Source organism: Heloderma suspectum, chromosome 2 (genome assembly GCF_057233095.1).
Source record: "Heloderma suspectum isolate Gila_16-S chromosome 2, 16-S_ref, whole genome shotgun sequence".
Taxonomy (NCBI): Eukaryota; Metazoa; Chordata; class Lepidosauria; order Squamata; family Helodermatidae; genus Heloderma; species Heloderma suspectum.
In genome coordinates, this window is record NC_139459.1 from 166,828,685 (window position 1) to 166,847,386 (window position 18,702).

At 47.1% G+C, this 18,702-nt stretch overlaps 1 protein-coding gene across 10 annotated transcripts in view; it reads left to right on the forward strand.

Annotated features, from left to right (window-relative positions):
• The window catches only part of RFX1 (regulatory factor X1), an 82,324-nt gene that overhangs the window by 44,225 nt on the left and 19,397 nt on the right, over nt 1–18,702 (forward strand). For all 10 annotated transcript variants that reach the window (XR_014787997.1, XR_014787998.1, XM_084835844.1 and 7 more), the window contains 9 exons: nt 5,012–5,369; nt 8,103–8,284; nt 9,732–9,851; nt 10,273–10,388; nt 10,945–11,063; nt 16,164–16,273; nt 17,116–17,267; nt 17,599–17,696; nt 18,390–18,539. Coding sequence is in view for 8 of the 10 variants with exons in the window: in XM_084835844.1 (XP_084691970.1) it covers nt 5,012–5,369; nt 8,103–8,284; nt 9,732–9,851; nt 10,273–10,388; nt 10,945–11,063; nt 16,164–16,273; nt 17,116–17,267; nt 17,599–17,696; nt 18,390–18,539 (1,405 nt within the window). In the remaining 2 variants the exon portion in view is untranslated. The remainder of the gene's footprint in view (nt 1–5,011; nt 5,370–8,102; nt 8,285–9,731; nt 9,852–10,272; nt 10,389–10,944; nt 11,064–16,163; nt 16,274–17,115; nt 17,268–17,598; nt 17,697–18,389; nt 18,540–18,702) is intronic.

Sequence of the window (18,702 nt, forward strand, 5' to 3'; positions counted from 1 at the left end):
ACGGTGCTTTGGATCCATTGAATTCAAGGCCCTAGGATTGGACCCTTTGCTTGCACCAGACTCAGGCTGGCCTAAATATTTCTTCCTGTTGGAATCAGTGGGAGGGAAAATAGAAAAAAATGGCTGGAAACTGGGTGTGGTGGTGGGGGTGAGTGGTACGACTGGCAAGCCCCCCCCCCCACACACACACACTGCTTGACCTGGCTGGCCATGTTTTGGAAGTGGTGGACACTTTGCCATTTTACTCCCCCCTGCTTAGGACTACTATGCCCATCTTTAAAGTGCTGCACAGTTCTTCACTGTTTTTCTTGCTAGAAGTGAATATGGCTACTGCTTTGGAATGACTCATAAGGCCATCAAGCACAGAAATAATATTTAAAGACATAAAAGTGAATTGGACCAATGGTTTAAAAAGGTAATAGGAAGTTGCGGAACAGAAGATTTGTTTTCAGTGTAAGAGGCAAACAAATATAACTTGGCATCAAAAGTATCTGGTTTAGCCAATAACTTTTTTAAAAAAAGTTCTTCTGCTAATGCAATCATCCTAAACGTTTTTGCCACCATATGGTACAGTACATATTCCAATGCATATTGACTGGGTTCGCACAGCATGACAACATACTATGGGCAGCCAGCCATGGTGAGCTGTTGTGTTGTCCGAACCTGGTGCGTTTTCTGCAGGGTGGCTTATTTTTCTTGAACAAGCCACCTTGAGAACTCATGGCTTGTTGTAGGATTCACACCCATGGTGGGTTGTCATGTTGTCCAAACCCAGGAGAGCTACTTTGTCGTGGGTTGTTGGGATTGGCTACAGAGCTGTTTGGCAAGAATGGCAAAAAAGTTGTGCCAGTCTTCACAATCTCACCAGTACTGCCTCCAGCCTCCCACTGCACTTTGGAGGGACTGTCACTTGTTCACCACCTGTTTTTCAAAAACATTTCAGGGGTTCAGGAATACGGAAACAGGGCCTTTTAAGATTATTCTTCTTTCTCCCGTTCTTTCGCAAGACTGCAAGACCACAGATTCGCCTGTCCAATGTATCTAGCCTTTCCTTGTCAGTTTTCTTGTACATTTCAGCTGTCAAAGCAACCGCCAAAGTAAGAGAACTAGGTGCATCAAAAGCTGGGGGTGGGGAATGCGCACACACACAGTATCTCCCACTTGGCAATGAAATCCTTTCACTATTAAGTGTTGAATTGACACGCAGTATTCCCCTCCCATTCAACACTTCCCTGGGTCTCCAGCAAGTCCAGAAAGGGAAGATACTGCCCCCCCCCCGGGGGGGGGCTTTTCATGGCTCCTTCTCGGAGCAGTTACTGCTGCCCTTACTGTACTTGGGGGGGGGGCAGTACCTCCCCTTTCTGTTCTTGCTGGAGACTCAAGGAAATGTTGAATGGGAGGAGGACATTGACAAGTGTCCATGCAACACTTAAAAGGGAGAGGATTTCCTTGCCAAGTGAGAGATATTGTGTGTATTTCCCCCACCCCCCTTCCCTGCCCTGGTGCACTTACTGCTCTCACATTTTTTCTCTTTTTGGGGGCTTCTCAATTGCCCAAAATGGGTTCTTTCTCTCCCCTAGTATTCTTTTTCTCCCAGCCCTTGCCTACTCTGCACAAATTAGCCTATCTGCTCTCTCGCCTTATCAGTTTCCTTGTATGTTACTTACTCCACTTCAGCATTCCCTTTGGCAGCTGAAACATACTGGGAAATTGACAAGGCAAGGCTACACATATCAGATAGATGAAAGTGCACACTTGTGAAGGAATGGAGGAAAAGCATATATATGACCCAATTTGCAAATGCCCGAAGCACTGGAAAAAAAGGTGATGAACAAAAAGGAGACGTGATCGGAGCGAGTACTGGGATGGGATGAGGAGCAAGATAGTTTCTGCCACAAAGGTGCCTGGGATACGTGCCAGAGCCTGCTGGAGGACTGAGGGGGAAGGAGGGGGAGAACAATCCACGGTTGGACGTACCTTGGGTTGTTCTGCGAACAACCAACCCGCTGTGGCTTATTCGCAGGGTGGCTTAGTGTGTTGTATGAACCAAGCCACTGTATACTTCAGTCAATAAGACATCCCTTCTCTGAATCACTTGACTAAGGTATTTTCACAATCAGTTCTATGTGCATTATATGTTTCCTGTGTGTAATCCAAAATTACAGATAAACAATTTACTCTTCTTTGTATATCCTTAAATTTTATAAACTCAGTCGAGTTATTGAAAAACAAAATTCGGTATTTGGACATATTGCATTATGTCTACAAAAATTAATAAAAGATGTCAATTTTTAATCAAATTATCCCTGCTTTGTATTTTTTCTGTAATTCTAGTATAATGTATTTTGCCACAAGAGCGAAATCCCATATTTTTTCCAACTACTCTTCCCTAGAAGGTGTTATTTGTCCTCTCCACTTTCTTGCATGCAATATTCTTCCTGCAGCCGATATATAAGCTGTTAATTGCTTATGTTGCTGACCAACAAATCAGTCCATAACATTAAGAAGATGAAAAATGAATGGAATTTTAATGGAATTTTATAGTCTAATTTTTCTCCATATTTTTATTAATCTTTCTCCAATATTTTTTGCCAGAGGACATTCCCACCCTAAATGATAAAAGTCCCCTATTTGTTTCTGACATTTCCAACAATTAATTGGATAATTCATATTTATTTTAACTGGTGTTATATACTACTACATCACCTTATATAGATTGTCTGTAATTGACATATTTAATGAAAAATTCAGGCTCTTACTCCACATGTTTTACCAAATTTCCATTGGAATATTCTTTCCAATACTTTGTGCCGACATTACCGTATCATCTTTAACCTGTTCTGGTTCTGGTTCATATTTTAAAAGTAATTTATAGATCATAGGTAATAGATGCTCTTTATGCCTGATTATCAGTTGCTCAAACTCTGCCATATCTCTTAGCTGTTGGTTCGGTTTAAGATATTCAGTTATAATTGATTGGATTTGAAAAAGATCAAACCATGGGGGAGAATTTAAGTTCGTTTTTTTTTCTGCGTACGATATTATATTACTCTGCTCCAAAAAATCCTTATATCTAAAAAAAAGTTCTTTTCTTTCCAGATTATCAAATTTAAGCTTACCCTGCTAATTTTTCTATCACTAATCTCAAAGAAGATATAAGTGGTTTTAACAGATTTTTATATCAATCCCATACTTCCAATAAATTTGAAATTAACACTTTTTTGCATCAATTGTTCTACAGATATTATCCCCCATAACATTTCATGCAAAGTAGCCTTTATCAAATCTCTTTTAAACAGATAAAAGAATTATATTCTGATAACCAATCTACAATCCAATTAATACAACTTGTAATATAATACAATTGCAAATCTGAACTAACTCTTTTTTTTCATCATATAATATCAGAACTTTTATTCTAGGTTCTTTACTGTTCCATATAAATTTTAAGAAAAGTTGTTGCCGTTTACTAATTTGTTTTGATGAGATACCAATTGGGAGATATTAAAAAAATTGGGCAGTAATATCATCTTTATTGCAGCAATTCTTCCTGAAAAGGACAGGTATAATTTTCCCCATTATTTAATTAGTAAAGCACAGTAATTATATCAAGATTCAAAGTTATTTTTCTGTGAAGTATTTAATTTATCTGTCAATGTAATTCCAAGATACCTTACTGGTTTATTATTCCAGGAATAATTATAATTGTCTCTTACATTTTAAAAAATTTATTAGTTACATTTATTCCAATAATTTCTTTAATTTATATCCTGCTGGTGGTTCTAATTCCTTTACTGCCTGTTCAATTTCATGTAAGGAATGTGTAGGTTTTGTGACTGTTTGAACTATATCATCTGCATAGAGTTTTATTTTTCTGTGTAGGTTCCTATCTTTCCACAAAGCTTTGTATTTTCTCTGTTTTTTATTGCTAGAGGTTCTAATACCAATAAAGCAATGCAGATAATGAGCATCCCTGCCTAGTGGCTTTAGTTAACTCAAATACTGGTGATAGTATCCCACTTGTACGTACTCTTGCTTTAGGGTTTAAGTAGCCTGTACCCATTTATTAAACATTTGTCCAAAATTAAAGACATTCAGAAATTCAAATTAGAATGTCAGTTCAGTGGGCAATATTCAACTTTGTCATTCCATTAGTGCCAATGATGTTGCTCTAGCAGAAACTAGGTTCTGAACTATGCACAAGAGAAGACTCCAACTAAAGTTACATTTGTGCAAGCGTGGTCGCACAAATGGTTTTGCATAACGCTTGTGCAACCGGTTGTGCAACTGCTCACACAACCGGTTGCGCAAACGCAATGGGCAGCCACTTGCGCAAAGGAAAGGTTCAGTGGAGCTCCACTAGCACTGTTTCAGTTTGCAGAATGTCACCATTGGATACTACTCAATTTTATCAAAAGCTTTTTCTGCATCAAAAACAACAATAAAGATGCATGAAAAGCATCTGGTCTAGCCAGTTACATGGAAACATCTGAGTGAGTTTTTATAGTTTCCCAATTCCACACTCACAAGTATAAAGCAGCTGTGGTGGAAAGTTTGTCAGTTTTCTGTTTTTGGAGACTGCAGTGAACAAAGAAATAATTGAACCTTAATATAGAAAATGTTGTAGAAACTTGGGGAAGATATTCCAGAGCGTGGCCTCAGGGGAAGGAACAGTGGACTGATGGGTGATTTTTTTTCTGTTTCCTCAAAAACAAGATCCCAAAACACCAGAGTGATCACGCCTTGCTTAAAATTTGGTAGCGCCACCAAGAAACAGATAGAATTGCTTTAAGGGCTGGATCTGACCCAAGGGCCATCACGCAGCCATCCCTCAACTAAGCAGCCAAACAAAAAAATCTAACTTGGTAAAAGGGGAGGGCGGATCTAAAACATGCTACTCCTCCCTGGTGTATATATTTACCTGCCAGCACTCCCTCTGTTGTGGGTGGCTGTTTTTCCACTTGGGAGAGGGGGATGGCACTAATAACCTGACTGGGTTTCTTCCTTTCAGACGTTCCAACACTTATCCTTACACGGAGACCCCTCTCTACACTCAGAATGCTGGAGCAAACTACTATGAATCACAAGCCACCCCAACGCAGGTCTCCACCCCAGCAACATCCCAGACAGTGGCCAGCAGTGGTTCAGTGCCCATGTATGTCTCTGGAGGGCAAATCATAGCCAACCCAAGTGGAGGCAGCAGTGCTGGAGGAGGAGGAGGAGGAGGAAGTGGTGGCGGTGGCAGTACTGCTGGCGGTGGCGCTGGCGCTGGCGGCGGCAGCACAGGAACGTATGTGATTCAAGGAGGCTACATGCTGGGCAGTTCAAGCCAGTCCTACTCACATACCACCCGTGCTTCCCCAGCAACTGTGAGTCTTTGAATCCCTTGCTGTTCATTTTGAATTCATTTTGGGGGGACTGGAAGCTCCTGGGAGTTTTCGTGCTCTTCTCTGCAGCCAATCCAAGTGCTCCCATTAGTGCAGTGGTTTTCACAGCTGTGTTCTGGGGAACCCTGGGGTTTCTCTGAAGCTTCTCAGGGTTCTCTTGTGAGAAGATCCATAATGATTGGACAGCTTGCTTGCCCACTACTGATCTCTCCTTGGAAGGCGCAACTGCAAGAATGTTGGGCATCTTCTAGGAGTCACTCTCAGTCCACACAGAATAACCTTGGGCTCAGCAAACAAGGGCAGCACCCCTGTGCGAACTGAGTGTGTATTCTAGGAAATGCCCCAGACACCTTCGTGGCATGTAGGGATTCCGTGGCAGACCAGCTGATATGGAGAAGGTTTCCTGAAGGTAGCAAGTTTGAAAACCACTGGCTTGAGGAATTAAACACTTATGTCTATCTGATCTGAGAGTTCCCAGAGGACAGTGGTGTCATGAGGCAGGAATTTTTTTAGTAGAATTGGGGCTCTTCCTGGTGGAATCTTTGTACATCTTGTAAAGGGGCACTGAAGGATTGTATAACAGCAGGTGTGGGAAAATATGGTGTAGTTTGTGGTGCTTCTGAGACCCTGTTATGGAACTGGGCTGGGGGTTGACTTTCTCTACCATTGGATTCCCCTTCTTTACAAGGGTTCTCAAAAAGAAAAAAAGGATTACAATAGGCTGCCACCACAGGCTGTTGCTTTGTCTGAAGACTACTGTCCAGCTGCTTGGGGAGATTCTAAGCCCTGTTACCAAGGTACTTTTCCTCATCCCAGCTCTAGGAAAAATTAAAATGGAAGGTGTATTGGATTTACTTGGCCAAACCCTAGAATACACAGAATTAACATAACCTTGTGAAATACCTTAAGAACTCACGGAAGAAAAAGGAAGGCAACAAGCACACACACTAAATTGTAAATAAAAATCAAAGTCAGCCTAATTTTAATAGTTCATTTTATCTGTTTGAGTAGAATCTTGGGTTTCAGAGTAAACACAGAGTTCCTTGCAGAGAGGATAGTTTCTGAGAGCACATCTTTGGACTCTTGATTTAGGCGGTTTCAAGAGGCAAAGACTGAGGGCGATATCTCACATGTTTATGGGCAGTGAAAGCTGGTCCGTTAGCTGAGACAGAGTGTGGTTTTATCTATGGTTACCTTAGCTCTATTTCTGATGTCAGTGGTCTGTCTCAGAGGTAGGCAACCTTTTGGGCCCATGGGCACATTTGGAAATTTGAGAAACTGTCCTGGGCCCAACTGTAAAATGGCTGCCATGGGTGGACCTGGCTAGTTACAAAGGACAAGTAACCTCTCCAGAGGCATTTATGGGAAATTAACATGGCAGCAGCTAGAGGCTCCCACTTTACTTTGAAGTAATCCCAGCTGACAGTAAGAAAATATAAGTATTTTAAAAATAAAAGTAGAGTGTCTCAGTAGGCACCAAGGAAAGTGTCTGGGGGCACGTTTGTGCGCACGAGCACCAAATTGCATATCCTTGGTCTAGCTAGTAAATCAGAAAATTACTTAGAGGCTAGACCCAAACTCATAACAAAAATAAACTTACATTATAAAAGAGGTGGTTGATTCCAGCCAGATAGGGTATTGCAAAAAAGATCTTAGCCTGGAAATATTATTGGAGAACAAAAGATTGGATATCTGTCTATTCAAGTTTGCACTCCAGGTGGGCTAAATCGCAGATGCCCTAGGGGGCGATGTTGGTCTGTTCAGAATATGGGATTTGTCACCCAAAGGAAGGCAACCACTTTCATCTGACTAACATGCACCGATACATTAACAAATTTGAAAACTCACTTTCTACTAGCCGAAGCTGGTTCAATAGAAGATGTCACCAGAGTCAGCCCTATCAGGATGCAAAGTTTTGGTTGCCATTAACGGTGACAAACTAAGAGACAGACCAATTTCACCAGGGGGCACAGGTCACCATGTCTCTTTCACGATGTCTATTTTCAAAATAGACATAAGTGAGCATTTCGTTTACAAGTTAATGTGGCTTTCACAGGAGAACTTCCTAGTGGATTGTGTCTGATGTTATGGGAAGGATTATCTGGCCCTGAATATTACTTCTTCCACTTCATAGCTGTTGTTCTCCGAGGCACACCTAGCAACGAGACACTTCACCAGACATAAGTCGCAGGGCAGATCTAGCTGAAGGATTGTGAAATGTCCCTGTGCTCTCTTCCGTATATCTTACTTTAGATCCATCATGATTCTTTAGTTCTTCTCACCTTGACTCCACAGGATGATGCTGACTAGCACAAAAACAAACAAGTCCTATGAAGCCATGTCAGTGAAGTTTTTGAAAGCACTGTCTGTTTTGATGGAACAGGGACTGGATTGCAAAAGTCAGTGAAGGCCTGCGAAGAGGCTAAGAGTATAGATGTGTTAGATGGCTGTCTCTGTCATTAGTGCGACCTTCTCTTGTATATCAGTTGGGGGCCCAGGTGGGGTGAGGAGGAGAAACTGAACCCTCACGTGGGCTGCTAAGATAGGCATCCACCTCCCAAATGCAGGCTGCAGTTTTTGGACTATGTATTGATAGACTTGTTGCAAAAGCCTGAACTCTGTCAGTTAATAACTGCAAACAAAGGAAGGCATCAACATTTGGAAAGGGAATTTGAAGGTGGAAGACCTGTAACTTGCAGCCCTGTTTCTTTGCAGGTACAGTGGCTGCTGGATAACTATGAGACTGCTGAAGGTGTGAGCCTTCCACGTAGTACCTTGTACTGCCATTACCTCCTGCATTGCCAGGAGCAGAAACTGGAGCCAGTCAATGCAGCGTCCTTTGGCAAGCTGATCCGTTCAGTGTTTATGGGACTCCGCACTCGCCGGCTTGGGACCAGGTAAACAGAGTAGGACTCATCCATTGACCCTAAAAGGGACCTTGTCAGCCAATCCAGAAACCTTATTTCTAGGCTCAATCTGATCTGATGTTTGCTATACCAGCAAAACTTCACGGTGGTCAGATAGACTAAAACATTATTTATATTTTCCTCCCTGTTTACTAGGGATGTACGAAAGTCACTTACCTTTTCGAAGGGTGACATTTGCGGTGGGGGGGGGAGGCGCTCCATCCCTCCCCCCGAAATTCTGGCCGGGGGGGGAGGCGCTCCGTCCCTCCCCTCCGAATCCTGGCCGGCTGGCTCCGCTCCGCAGGGATTCTGCGGAGCCGCCGGCTGGCTCCGCCAGCAGCCAGACATCCGGCCGCTGGCTAGCAGGGATGCAAATGGCGGCGGCTGTAGCCACCGCCGTTTGCGTCCCTGCAGTCAGCCGTGATAGGCTACATAAATGTTTACGTAGCCTGTCACGTCTGATTTAAAAGAAAAAAAGAACAACGGGCGTACGCAAATGGTGGCGCCCATGGGCGCCGCCATTTGCGTTCCTTATTTTGGCATGTCTTGGTCTACGTAAACATTTACGTAGACTAAGATGGCGAAAATAAGGGGAACGCAAATAGCGTAGTGCCTACACTATTTGCGTTACCCTTATTTTCGCTGTCTTAGTCTACGTAAACGTTTACGTAGACTAAGACGTGCCAAAATAAGGAATGTGAATGGCGGCGCCCATGGGCGCCGCCATTTGCGTACGTGCGTTGTTGTTTTTTTAAATCGGCCGTGATAGGCTACGTAAACATTTACGTAGCCTATCACAGTGTTTTTTAAAAATCTAGCCGTGATAGGCTACGTAAATCTTTACGTAGCCTATCATTTTTTTTGTTCTTTTTTTTTAACTGGAAATGGCGGCGGCGGCAGCCGGTTGGAAGACTGGCCGCCGCCGAACCGCCGCCGGAGCCGCCACCACCAGGAAGATCCGCCCAAGGTAAGTCGCATCCTGGGGTGGCGGGGGGGTGGCAGACCACTCTGCCACCGATTTCGGGGGGCCGAACGCGCTGGCATTCGGCCTCCCCGAGATCCGTGGTGGAATTCTCTGACATCCCTACTGTTTACTAATGTTGGAACAAGGGTGATTCTTTTTTCAGGAGTGGAGGTTAAAACATTTATGTTTTTTATTTAATCATGGAGAGAAACAGTGTAGTCCAGGCAATAGGCCTGGAGGGGTCTGGGTTCAAATCCCACCCAACCCCATTAACTCACTAGGTGGCCATGGGTAAGTAATGAAAAGATTTAGCTTTCTTATTGCACTTTAGAGTGTTCAGAATACTTTGCATACATTATCTCATGTGGCAACAGTTATGTGAAAGCAGTACTCAAGTGTCCAATGGGTCCACGTTGTGGGCCAAAGCATTTATATGCATGCAGGCTATGTTTTCTTGCTTCACTCTTCTTTCAGAGGGAACTCCAAATACCACTACTACGGGCTGCGCATCAAAGCCAACTCTCCACTGCTGCGGCTCATGGAGGACCAGCAACACTTGGCCATGAGGCAACAGCCCTTTTCCCAGAAGCAAAGGTAGGAGAGAGTGCATGGGAAGGAGAGTTCAGTCCTAGAGCACCTGTTTGCATGCCAAAGATCCCAGGCTCAATCCTTGGCATCTCCAGGTAGGGTTGGGGGAAACCCTGTTTGAAACCCTGTTTGAAACCCTGGAGAGCTGATCCTAAGCTAGATGGATCAATGATCTAACTTGGCATAAAGCAGCTTCCTAAGTGCTCTCCTAAGCTCTCTCCCACTTCCTGGCCTCCATGGTTTCTCTCGCTCAACAGCAGTGCTCAGTCCTCAAGCAAGCTCTTTCTCCCTCCATCCCACTTGTTTGGCAGGACACAGATGCATGATGGTGTCAGGTGGTCAGGCATGCATGCTCCCCCCCTACCTTCCTCACACCCAATGGCTGTTGCTCTGACATGCCCTGACCCTGAGTTGCTCTGCCTTTTAGGCTCAAACCCATTCAGAAGATGGAGGGCATGACCAACGGAGTGGCTGTGGGGCAGCAGCAGGCTTCAGGGCTGTCTGACATCAGTGCCCAAGTGCAACAGTACCAGCAGTTCCTGGGTAAGGCAGCCCCCATTCTGTTATGTGCCAGGAAACTTCCAGCTGTGAGATCACTGTGAGGGAAGTATGACCAGCATCTATGTGCAGTTGTTAGGGTCCCATTTTTGACTGCCTGGTTCACAGAAGATAGCTCTTTGATGGGGACTGTGAGAGTTTATGGGCTGGATCCAGAATGTCCATGTCCCAGGAAGATGCAGAGCTATCAGGAAATTTTCCATGTGGTTGGACCACTCTAGGTGGGAAGTCATTTGCAAATGTTCCAACCTCCTGCATGGTTCTTTCAGCACAAGGAAATGGTGTGCAGCAACAGCCATGTTGGCCGTGTTCTTTTTGAAGCAGCTGTACATGACTTCAGTGCTGGTAGTCTCACCTTTGGGGCCAATAATTAGAATGGGCCATGGGGACACAATTCCCCATTCTCCTAAGAAGCTGTAGATCATGGTCCAAATAAACTCCAAACTTTGAATTCAGACATGGATGAACGATGGCAAAGTGGGGCTGTTCACTAGGAGCCAGGGCTGATCTCAGGGCGTTGACTTCTCTCTCCCCCATGCAGATGCTTCTCGCAGCCTGCCTGACTTTGCAGAGTTAGACCTACAAGGGAAGACCCTCCCTGAGGGCATTGGGGCTGAAGATGTGAAGGCTTTCCAGTTGCTCTATCGAGAACATTGTGAGGTATGTGAGGGGATTAGGTTGGAAAGGGGAACCTTGGCCCTAGGGAATCCCACTGGATGGCTGCTACAGAAGGCCACTGGAAAATGCTCTGCAGTGCCAGGTCTGTTACCCAGAAAACATCCCTCATCCATGACATGATCCTGGATGTGTGTGCAGACCTGGCATGTATTATGGAGACCTGGGTGGCTGAGGCCACTGCCCCAACTCTGGTGGCCATGTGTCCTGCCAGATTTTCGTATGCACAGCAGCCGAGGGCTAGGGATCGGGGAGGGGGAGTGGCTGTTATCTACCAGACTCCTTGGTCTTCACCAGACCCCCTCTCCGGGAGACCAAGGTTGCTGAGTGCATGTACGGGAGGGTAGGCCCGAAGGGCAGTCTGGGGATTCTGCTCGTGTACCGTCTACCCCACTGCATGACTGACTCCCTGGCCGAGGTGCTTGAGGTGGTCTCTGATGTGCGTGTGCAGTCCCCTAACTTATTGGTGTTGGGGGACTTCAATGCACATTCAGAGGCCATCCTCATGGGAGCACCTTGGGACTTCATGGAGACCATGGCTTCCTGGGAGCTGTACCCTATTCTAACTGGGCCCACCCATGTAGCCGGTCATGCACTAGACTTTGTGTTTGTTTCTGGAGAAGCGGGGAGTGATCTGGAAGTCAGAGGTATATCCACCACCCCCTTGTCATGGTCAGATCACTATCTGGTGACATTAGACTTCTTGGTTCCACAACCCCTCCGCAGGGGTGGAGGACCCATTAAAATAGTCCGCCCCAGGCGTCTTATGGATCCAAATGGATTTCTGAACACGCTTGGGGATTCTCTGGAGCATGCCAATGGCCACTTGGTCGAGACCCTGGTGAGTGGCTGGAACTGGGGCATTAGATTGGGTGGCTCCGAAACGCCCTCTCCCCCTGAACAGGGTTCGAACTGCACCATGGTTCGATCCATGGTTATGAGCCCTGGAACAGGAGGTGAGACGCTAGAGCGCTGGTGGCAGAAGTCTCGCTCCAAAGACAATCAGACACGGCCTAGAGCTGTATCTACGGTCTATCATGTGATGATAAAGGCAGCAAAAAAGGAATACTATGCTGCCTCCATCGCATCCACAGAGTGCTGTCCCAGAACGGGAGGCTGTTCCAAGTGGACTGGAGCCTGGTCAGTCCTGTTGCTCCAGAACCGCTGGAGCATTCTAAAGGCCTCCTGTGAGGCCTTGGCAAGGCACTTTGCAGATAAAATTGATCGGATCAGGAGTGTTATTCTGTGTGCCGTGGATACAGTTAGCGAGTGAGAGGTGGCCTGTGGCAAACCGGTTTTGCGGGATCGGTTCCAGCTTCTTCCTTCCGATGAAGTGGACAAGGTGCTTTCATCTGTAAAGCTGACCACCTGCTTACTTGATCCTTGCCCATCTTGGCTCATTATGAGCTGCAGAGAGAGATTGGGTGAGGGAATCAGGGCGGTGGTGAATGCCTCCCTTGAGGACGGAGTGATGCCATCAGCCCTCAAGGAGGCAGTGATAAGGCCGCTCTTAAAGAAGCCCTCCTTGGATCCCCAAGTTTTGAACAACTTTCGTCCAGTCTCGAATCTGCTATTTTGGGGCAAGGTGATTGAGCGGATGGTGGCGATACAGTTGAAGGCACACGTAGAAGAAACCGGTTATCTAGATCCATTTCAGTTGGGCTTCAGGCCTGGGCATGGGACAGAAACGGCCTTGGTTGCTTTGGTGGATGATATGAGGAGGGCTTTGGATAGGGGTGAATGCTCCTTCCTTGTTCTCCTTGACCTCTCAGCGGCTTTTGATACCGTTGACCATGGTATCCTCCTGGACCTCCTGGAGAGGATGGGCATTGGAGACATCATATTACGGTCCTTTCTCTCCGGCAGGTACCAGAAGGTAGCACTGGGAGAGGAGGTGTCAGACCCGTGGCCACTCACGTGTGAGGTGCCACAGGGTTCCATCCTCTCCCCGACGCTATTTAACATCTATGTGAAGCCGCTGGGTGCTATCATCAGGAGGTGTGGGGTGCAGTGTCACCAATATGCGGAAGACACACAGCTCTACCTCTTGTTCAAATCTTCACCAGCGTTGGCTGTGGAAAGGAAAGGTTCCTCCTGTGCATTGCTGACTCCTAGAGGGACGCCGCTTTTGCTAGCGTTTTCATGGCAGACTATAGCAGGGTGGTTTGCCATTGCCTTCCCCAGTCATGACTACCTTTCCCCCAGCAAGGTGGGTACTCATTTTACTGACCTCGGAAGGATGGAAGGCTGAGTCAACCTGAGCCGGCTACCTGGGACCCAGCTTCCGCTGGGATCGAACTCAGGTTGTGGGGAGAGTTTCGGTCTGGAGACAGTGAGTGGCTGGATGGGGAGGAATAAGCTGAAGCTGAACCCTGACAAGACCGAGGTATTTTTGGTGGGAGACAAGAGTAGGTTGAGGGACGTTGACCTGGTGTTGAATGGGGTATGGCTACCCTTGAAAGACCAGGTCCGCAGCCTGGGGGTCATTTTAGACTCCCAGCTGTCCATGGAGGCTCAGGTGTCAGCCATGAGCTGGACAGCACTGTACCAACTCCATCTGATACGGCAGCTGCGCCCCTACCTTCCCGACCATCTGCTCCCATCGGTAGTACATGCCCTGATCTCCTCTCGTCTAGACTACTGTAATGCACTCTACGTGGGGTTATCCTTGAAGACGGTTCAGATGCTGCAGCTGGTGCAGGACACGGCGGCTCACCTGATTAAAGGCAGCCGCCGGTGTGATCACATCACTCTGGTGCTGAAGGAGTTGCACTGGTTACCAGTGGTTTTCCAGGCCAAATTCAAGGTGTTGGTTTTGACCTTTAAAACCCTATATGGTTCTGGCCCAGCCTGTCTCAAGGAGTGCCTCCAGCAACACCAGACAGGCCACTTAACAAAATCAGCCTCGGATGGCCTTCTCTCTGTCCCATCAGCCAGGACAGCTAGGCTGGTGAGGACGAGGGAGAGGGCCTTCTCTGTGGTGGCCCCCACTCTGTGGAATTCCCTCCCTAGGGAACTCCGTCATGCCCCATCTTTAATGAGCTTCTGCCACGTGTTGAAAACTTGGTTATTCGGGCAGGCATTTGGGGTGGGTTAGGGTATTTTTAAATAATGTTTTAATGTATAATTTTACTGTTTTAAATTGTACCATTGTACATCGCCCAGATTGGCTGGGTGACCGGCCAGATTTAATAAATAAATAAATAATAAAATAGGCTAGCATGACTCCCTGGGAGGCTGGCATTAAGTGAGCCACACTGTGCTGCACCACAGGCATGCTTACAGGCCAGGCACTCCTCTGGCGGCTTCCAGGCCAAGCCACGTCTGCGGAACCAGAATCAGGCTAACTCAGCCTTTTTGGATCTCCTTCCCTGAATGCTTTCCCTCATTGGTTTATTTTATTCAAAAGATTCCTGTATTGCTCTTCAGTTAAAAAAAATGCAGGGTCAGTGACACTGCTGCAGCACTCTGCCATCTTCCAAGCTCCTTTTGTAAACGTCACTGGTGAGAATTCAGAAGCATCTTGGCATTTGCATATATTTATTCAAGACTAAATATGGGCTCCAGCACCATGAGCTTTCATAGGCTAGAGCCCATATGTGTGAAGTGGACAGTGAATAGGAGAGTGTGTGTGTGTGTGTGTGTGTGTGTGTGTGTGTGTACATACGTACATACACATATACATACACACACACACATATACATACACACGCACATACACATACACAATGGGAGAGTGAGAAAAATCTGTTTTGATATTAAAATATTCCTAAACAAGTACTGAAAGCAGAGATACTACACATGTGTAAACAATTGAAGTTAATGAGGTTCAGTTACTAGGGCAGGGGTCCTCAACGTGGCACTCCCCAGGACCTCCAATGGCCCCCATGAAGCTCTACACTCCCTCCTCCCTTCAAAATTTTATTTTTAATAACATTGAAAAACATTAGGGTGTCAGGTTTTCCTTCCTGATCCTGAACCTGCCACTGATCAGCTGTTCAGCAGGCAGGAAGAGAAGGAAAGAGTTGCTTCCTTCTCTTCTTCCTTCACACAGACATTTCCCCTTCTCCCTCTCTCTCTCTCTTTTCCCACTCCCAGCCTCTAGCCTTGCTATTTCTCTCCACCCAACCCATTTCCTCACTATATCTCTCCCTTCACTGTCCCTAGCCACATTCTTTCTCTCCCTTTCTTGCCCCTAGCCTTGCTCTTTCTCTCCCACTCATCCTTTATCTAGCTGTTTCTCTCCAGGCCCAGCCTCTAGCCTCACTATTTCACTACCTCATACCTCTTTACCTTGCTGTTTCTCCCACTCCTGGCCTCTAGCCTCGCTCTTTCTCTCCCCTCTACACCTTTGTCTTGTTATTTCCTTCCCAGCCTCTAGCTTCACTATTTCTCTCCTTCCCACTTTTTTTGACCAGCCGGGCGCCTACGGCAGTCACTAGGTCACTAGCCACATCCTCCATGGGAGTAATTTTGTGGTGGTGCCCACTGCAGTTTCTCATCCTCCTGAATGTGACCACAGGCCCAGAAAGGTTGGGGACCCCCGCACTAGAGAACAGCAAGCCCATAGGTCGGGGTGGACAGCTTGTGGCCCTCCAGATGTTTCGCCCTACAACTCCATCATTCTTCGCCCTTGGCTATGCTGGCTAAGGCTGATGGGAGTTGTAGGCCAAAACATCTGGAGGGTCACAAGTGTCCACCCCTACCTTAGGTGTAGTTGTGTCTAAGCACATTCAGCCCTTGCAGGCAGGTGCTGAATTCGTGTGACACAGCTGGAATAATTGAAGTTGACCAACCAAGGTCTTGTTTCCAGCCGAAAGAGTTTGTGTTATATCTGTCTTTGAATTCTAGTTGAGCAGCCCCATCCTCTTATCTACTGTCTGAAATCTTTTTCTTGAATATCATGACCTTGATTTCAGAAACTGAATGCTCTGAATGATTAAAAAAATACACCAGACAGCTGGATTGATTTGTTATAAGCAGCCTGTAATCTAGTTGATGGAGCTATAATTTAGTAGGGAGGATCCTGCTGGTGCCCCTGTAATTAGATCGCAAGGAGCTACTTCTCCTCTTCCTCCTCCTCAGGCCATTGTTGATGTGATGGTAAACCTGCAGTTCACACTGGTGGAGACACTCTGGAAGACCTTTTGGCGGTACAACTTGAACCAGCCCAGCGAAACCACCCCTATCGTAATGTGAGTATGACTGTGAGGCTGTCATGGCTGGGCATCTGCAGGTGACTTCTGCAGAGCAGACAGGATTTGCTTTTGGCTTAAAACTGCCTCTGACTATTGAGGCGAGGGCAGTTTCACTCAGCTGTCCTGAGTGAAAACTGGGAGGGGATGGTGGGAGGTGCTGCATATGTACCATAATGCAGACTAGAACGGCCTTGTCTCATCCTTTGGACTTGGCTTTTGTCACACTTGAGGACAGATTGGCCAGTGCTGATGCACAATTTTGATTTAGACTGATGCTCTGCTCCAGTGCCAGCCTCTCCACACATTCCCTGCTCCCCCCCCCCTTTGCCAGCAGCCCCTGATTATCGTCTGTGAGTTCCTTTGCTACGGAATTTGCCTCCCAAGATCTGTCTCAAAATGAGGCTGTTGATTTAGGCTGTGCACAGATATGGGTTGGCACAGCCACCTTGGTGTATGAAGGCTGAATTTAGAGATCATAGAGTGGTGGCAGGAGGGAGTGTAAGAAATTACAAAAAAAATTTCCTGCCATCCCATCTCATGGTGTCTTAGTGAATCTCCCATAACCTGGTGCCCAAAACCTTGGCAGATTCCATTGTGGAAGGACTGTTGGTGTGGCAGAGGAAACGTTAACCTTGCACAGGAAGCGAAATAGGTTCTCTCACATTCACAGCCTACCATGTTACTTCCATTGTAGCTGTGCAGGCTCTTAAACCTCTGAGTAACCAAAAGCCATTGACTGCCCCTGTGGAAGGGACATTGGCACAGCTGCTGGGTCTTGAGAATCTGCATTGTGGTTTGTGGTGGTGCTCTCTAATCTGCCATATGTGTTTTGTCTTTAGCCACGATGAAGCAGAGAAGCGTCTCCCAAAGAGCTGCTTGGTGACACTGTCCAAGTATGAGCCTGTCCTCAAATGGACAAAGGACTGTGACAACCTGCTGTACCAGGGGCTAGTAGAGGTCCTGATCCCAGAAGTGCTCCGGCCCATTCCGAGTAAGGCCAAACTGCACAGCTCATATTTGCGGCCAGGAATAGGCTATCACAAACCTGGGGCCACTGCCAGCACCAATGGCAAAAGCAGGATATTTCAGCTGTTGGCAGGGCTCTGTCTGGCTCTTCTGCCTTGCCCATAGGGGGCTCAGCCAGTTGGCCACATGGCACCATGTAGGTGGTGGGGTGGGAGGCTCTTTTAGCCTGAATGGGAGGCATTGAAGCCATCCCCAGAGAGTTGGGTTACTCTTGGACTTACTCCCTGCCCCTGTATACTGCAGACGGCCAGCCACACTGGAACTGGCTGTTCTAGAGCACTTCCATTCTGATCCAGGTGCCTTGACGCAAGCAATCCGAAATTTTGCAAAAAGTTTGGAGAGCTGGCTGACGAATGCCATGATGAATATTCCAGAAGAGATGGTCCGTGTGAAGGTGAGCCGAAGGAAGAGAAATTGTGGGGGCAGCAAGGCTGGGATCAGTGTTGGTCTTAGCCTACAGTTTCTTGACATTAGGAGGTGCTCTGGAGGTGGTGGCAGGGACGCGGTGGCTTAGTGGTTAAGATGCTGAACTGCAGACTAGAAGGTTGGCAGGTCAGCAGGTCGAGACCCGAGTGCTGCATGACGGAGTGCGCTCCCGTCTTCAGTCCCAGCTTCTGCCAACCTAGCAGTTCGAAAGCAAGAAATTGCAAGTAGATAAATAGGTACCGCCTCGGCGGGGGTAACAGCGTTCCGTGCACCTCGGTGTTCAGTCATGCTGGCCACATGACCATGGAAGCGTCTTCGGACAGCGCTGGCTCTTCGGCTTAGAAACGGGGATGAGCACCGCACCCTAGAGTCGGACACGACTGGTTGGGGACACCTTTTACCTGGAGGTGGTACTCCCTGGAATCTGTGCCAGGGCAGACTGACAGACAGCTTTCAAGTGACATTGAGCTAGGTTTTCTCCGTCTGCCTCAGTGACCACTAGTCAGCCGCTCTCCCTCTCCTTAGGGGTCTGAACCGGCCCTTCCCCCACATCCTGTTGAGGCTGGTGTTGGAGTGATCTCCCAGCTTCTCAACCCCTTGTTCCCTCCACAACTGTGTACTCTGGGAGAAGAAGTTGTGCCCTCTGTATTTTGTCTCTTAGGTGGCGGCAGCAAGTGCCTTTGCCCAGACCCTGCGGCGGTACACCTCCCTGAACCACCTTGCCCAGGCTGCTCGGGCCGTCTTACAGAACACAGCCCAAATCAATCAGATGCTGAGCGACCTCAACCGGGTGGATTTTGCTAATGTCCAGGTAACAACCACAGAGTGCTGCCTGCTCTAAATTGCTCCGGGTTTAAACGCTGAGCCTGCCTTACCTACTTTTTTCTTCCTCTTCCATTTGGATCCTGGAGCCTTTGAGTTGCGGGGTGGAGGGAGCTTTGAGTGGCCAAGGTAAGAGTAGACCCAAGATCTGC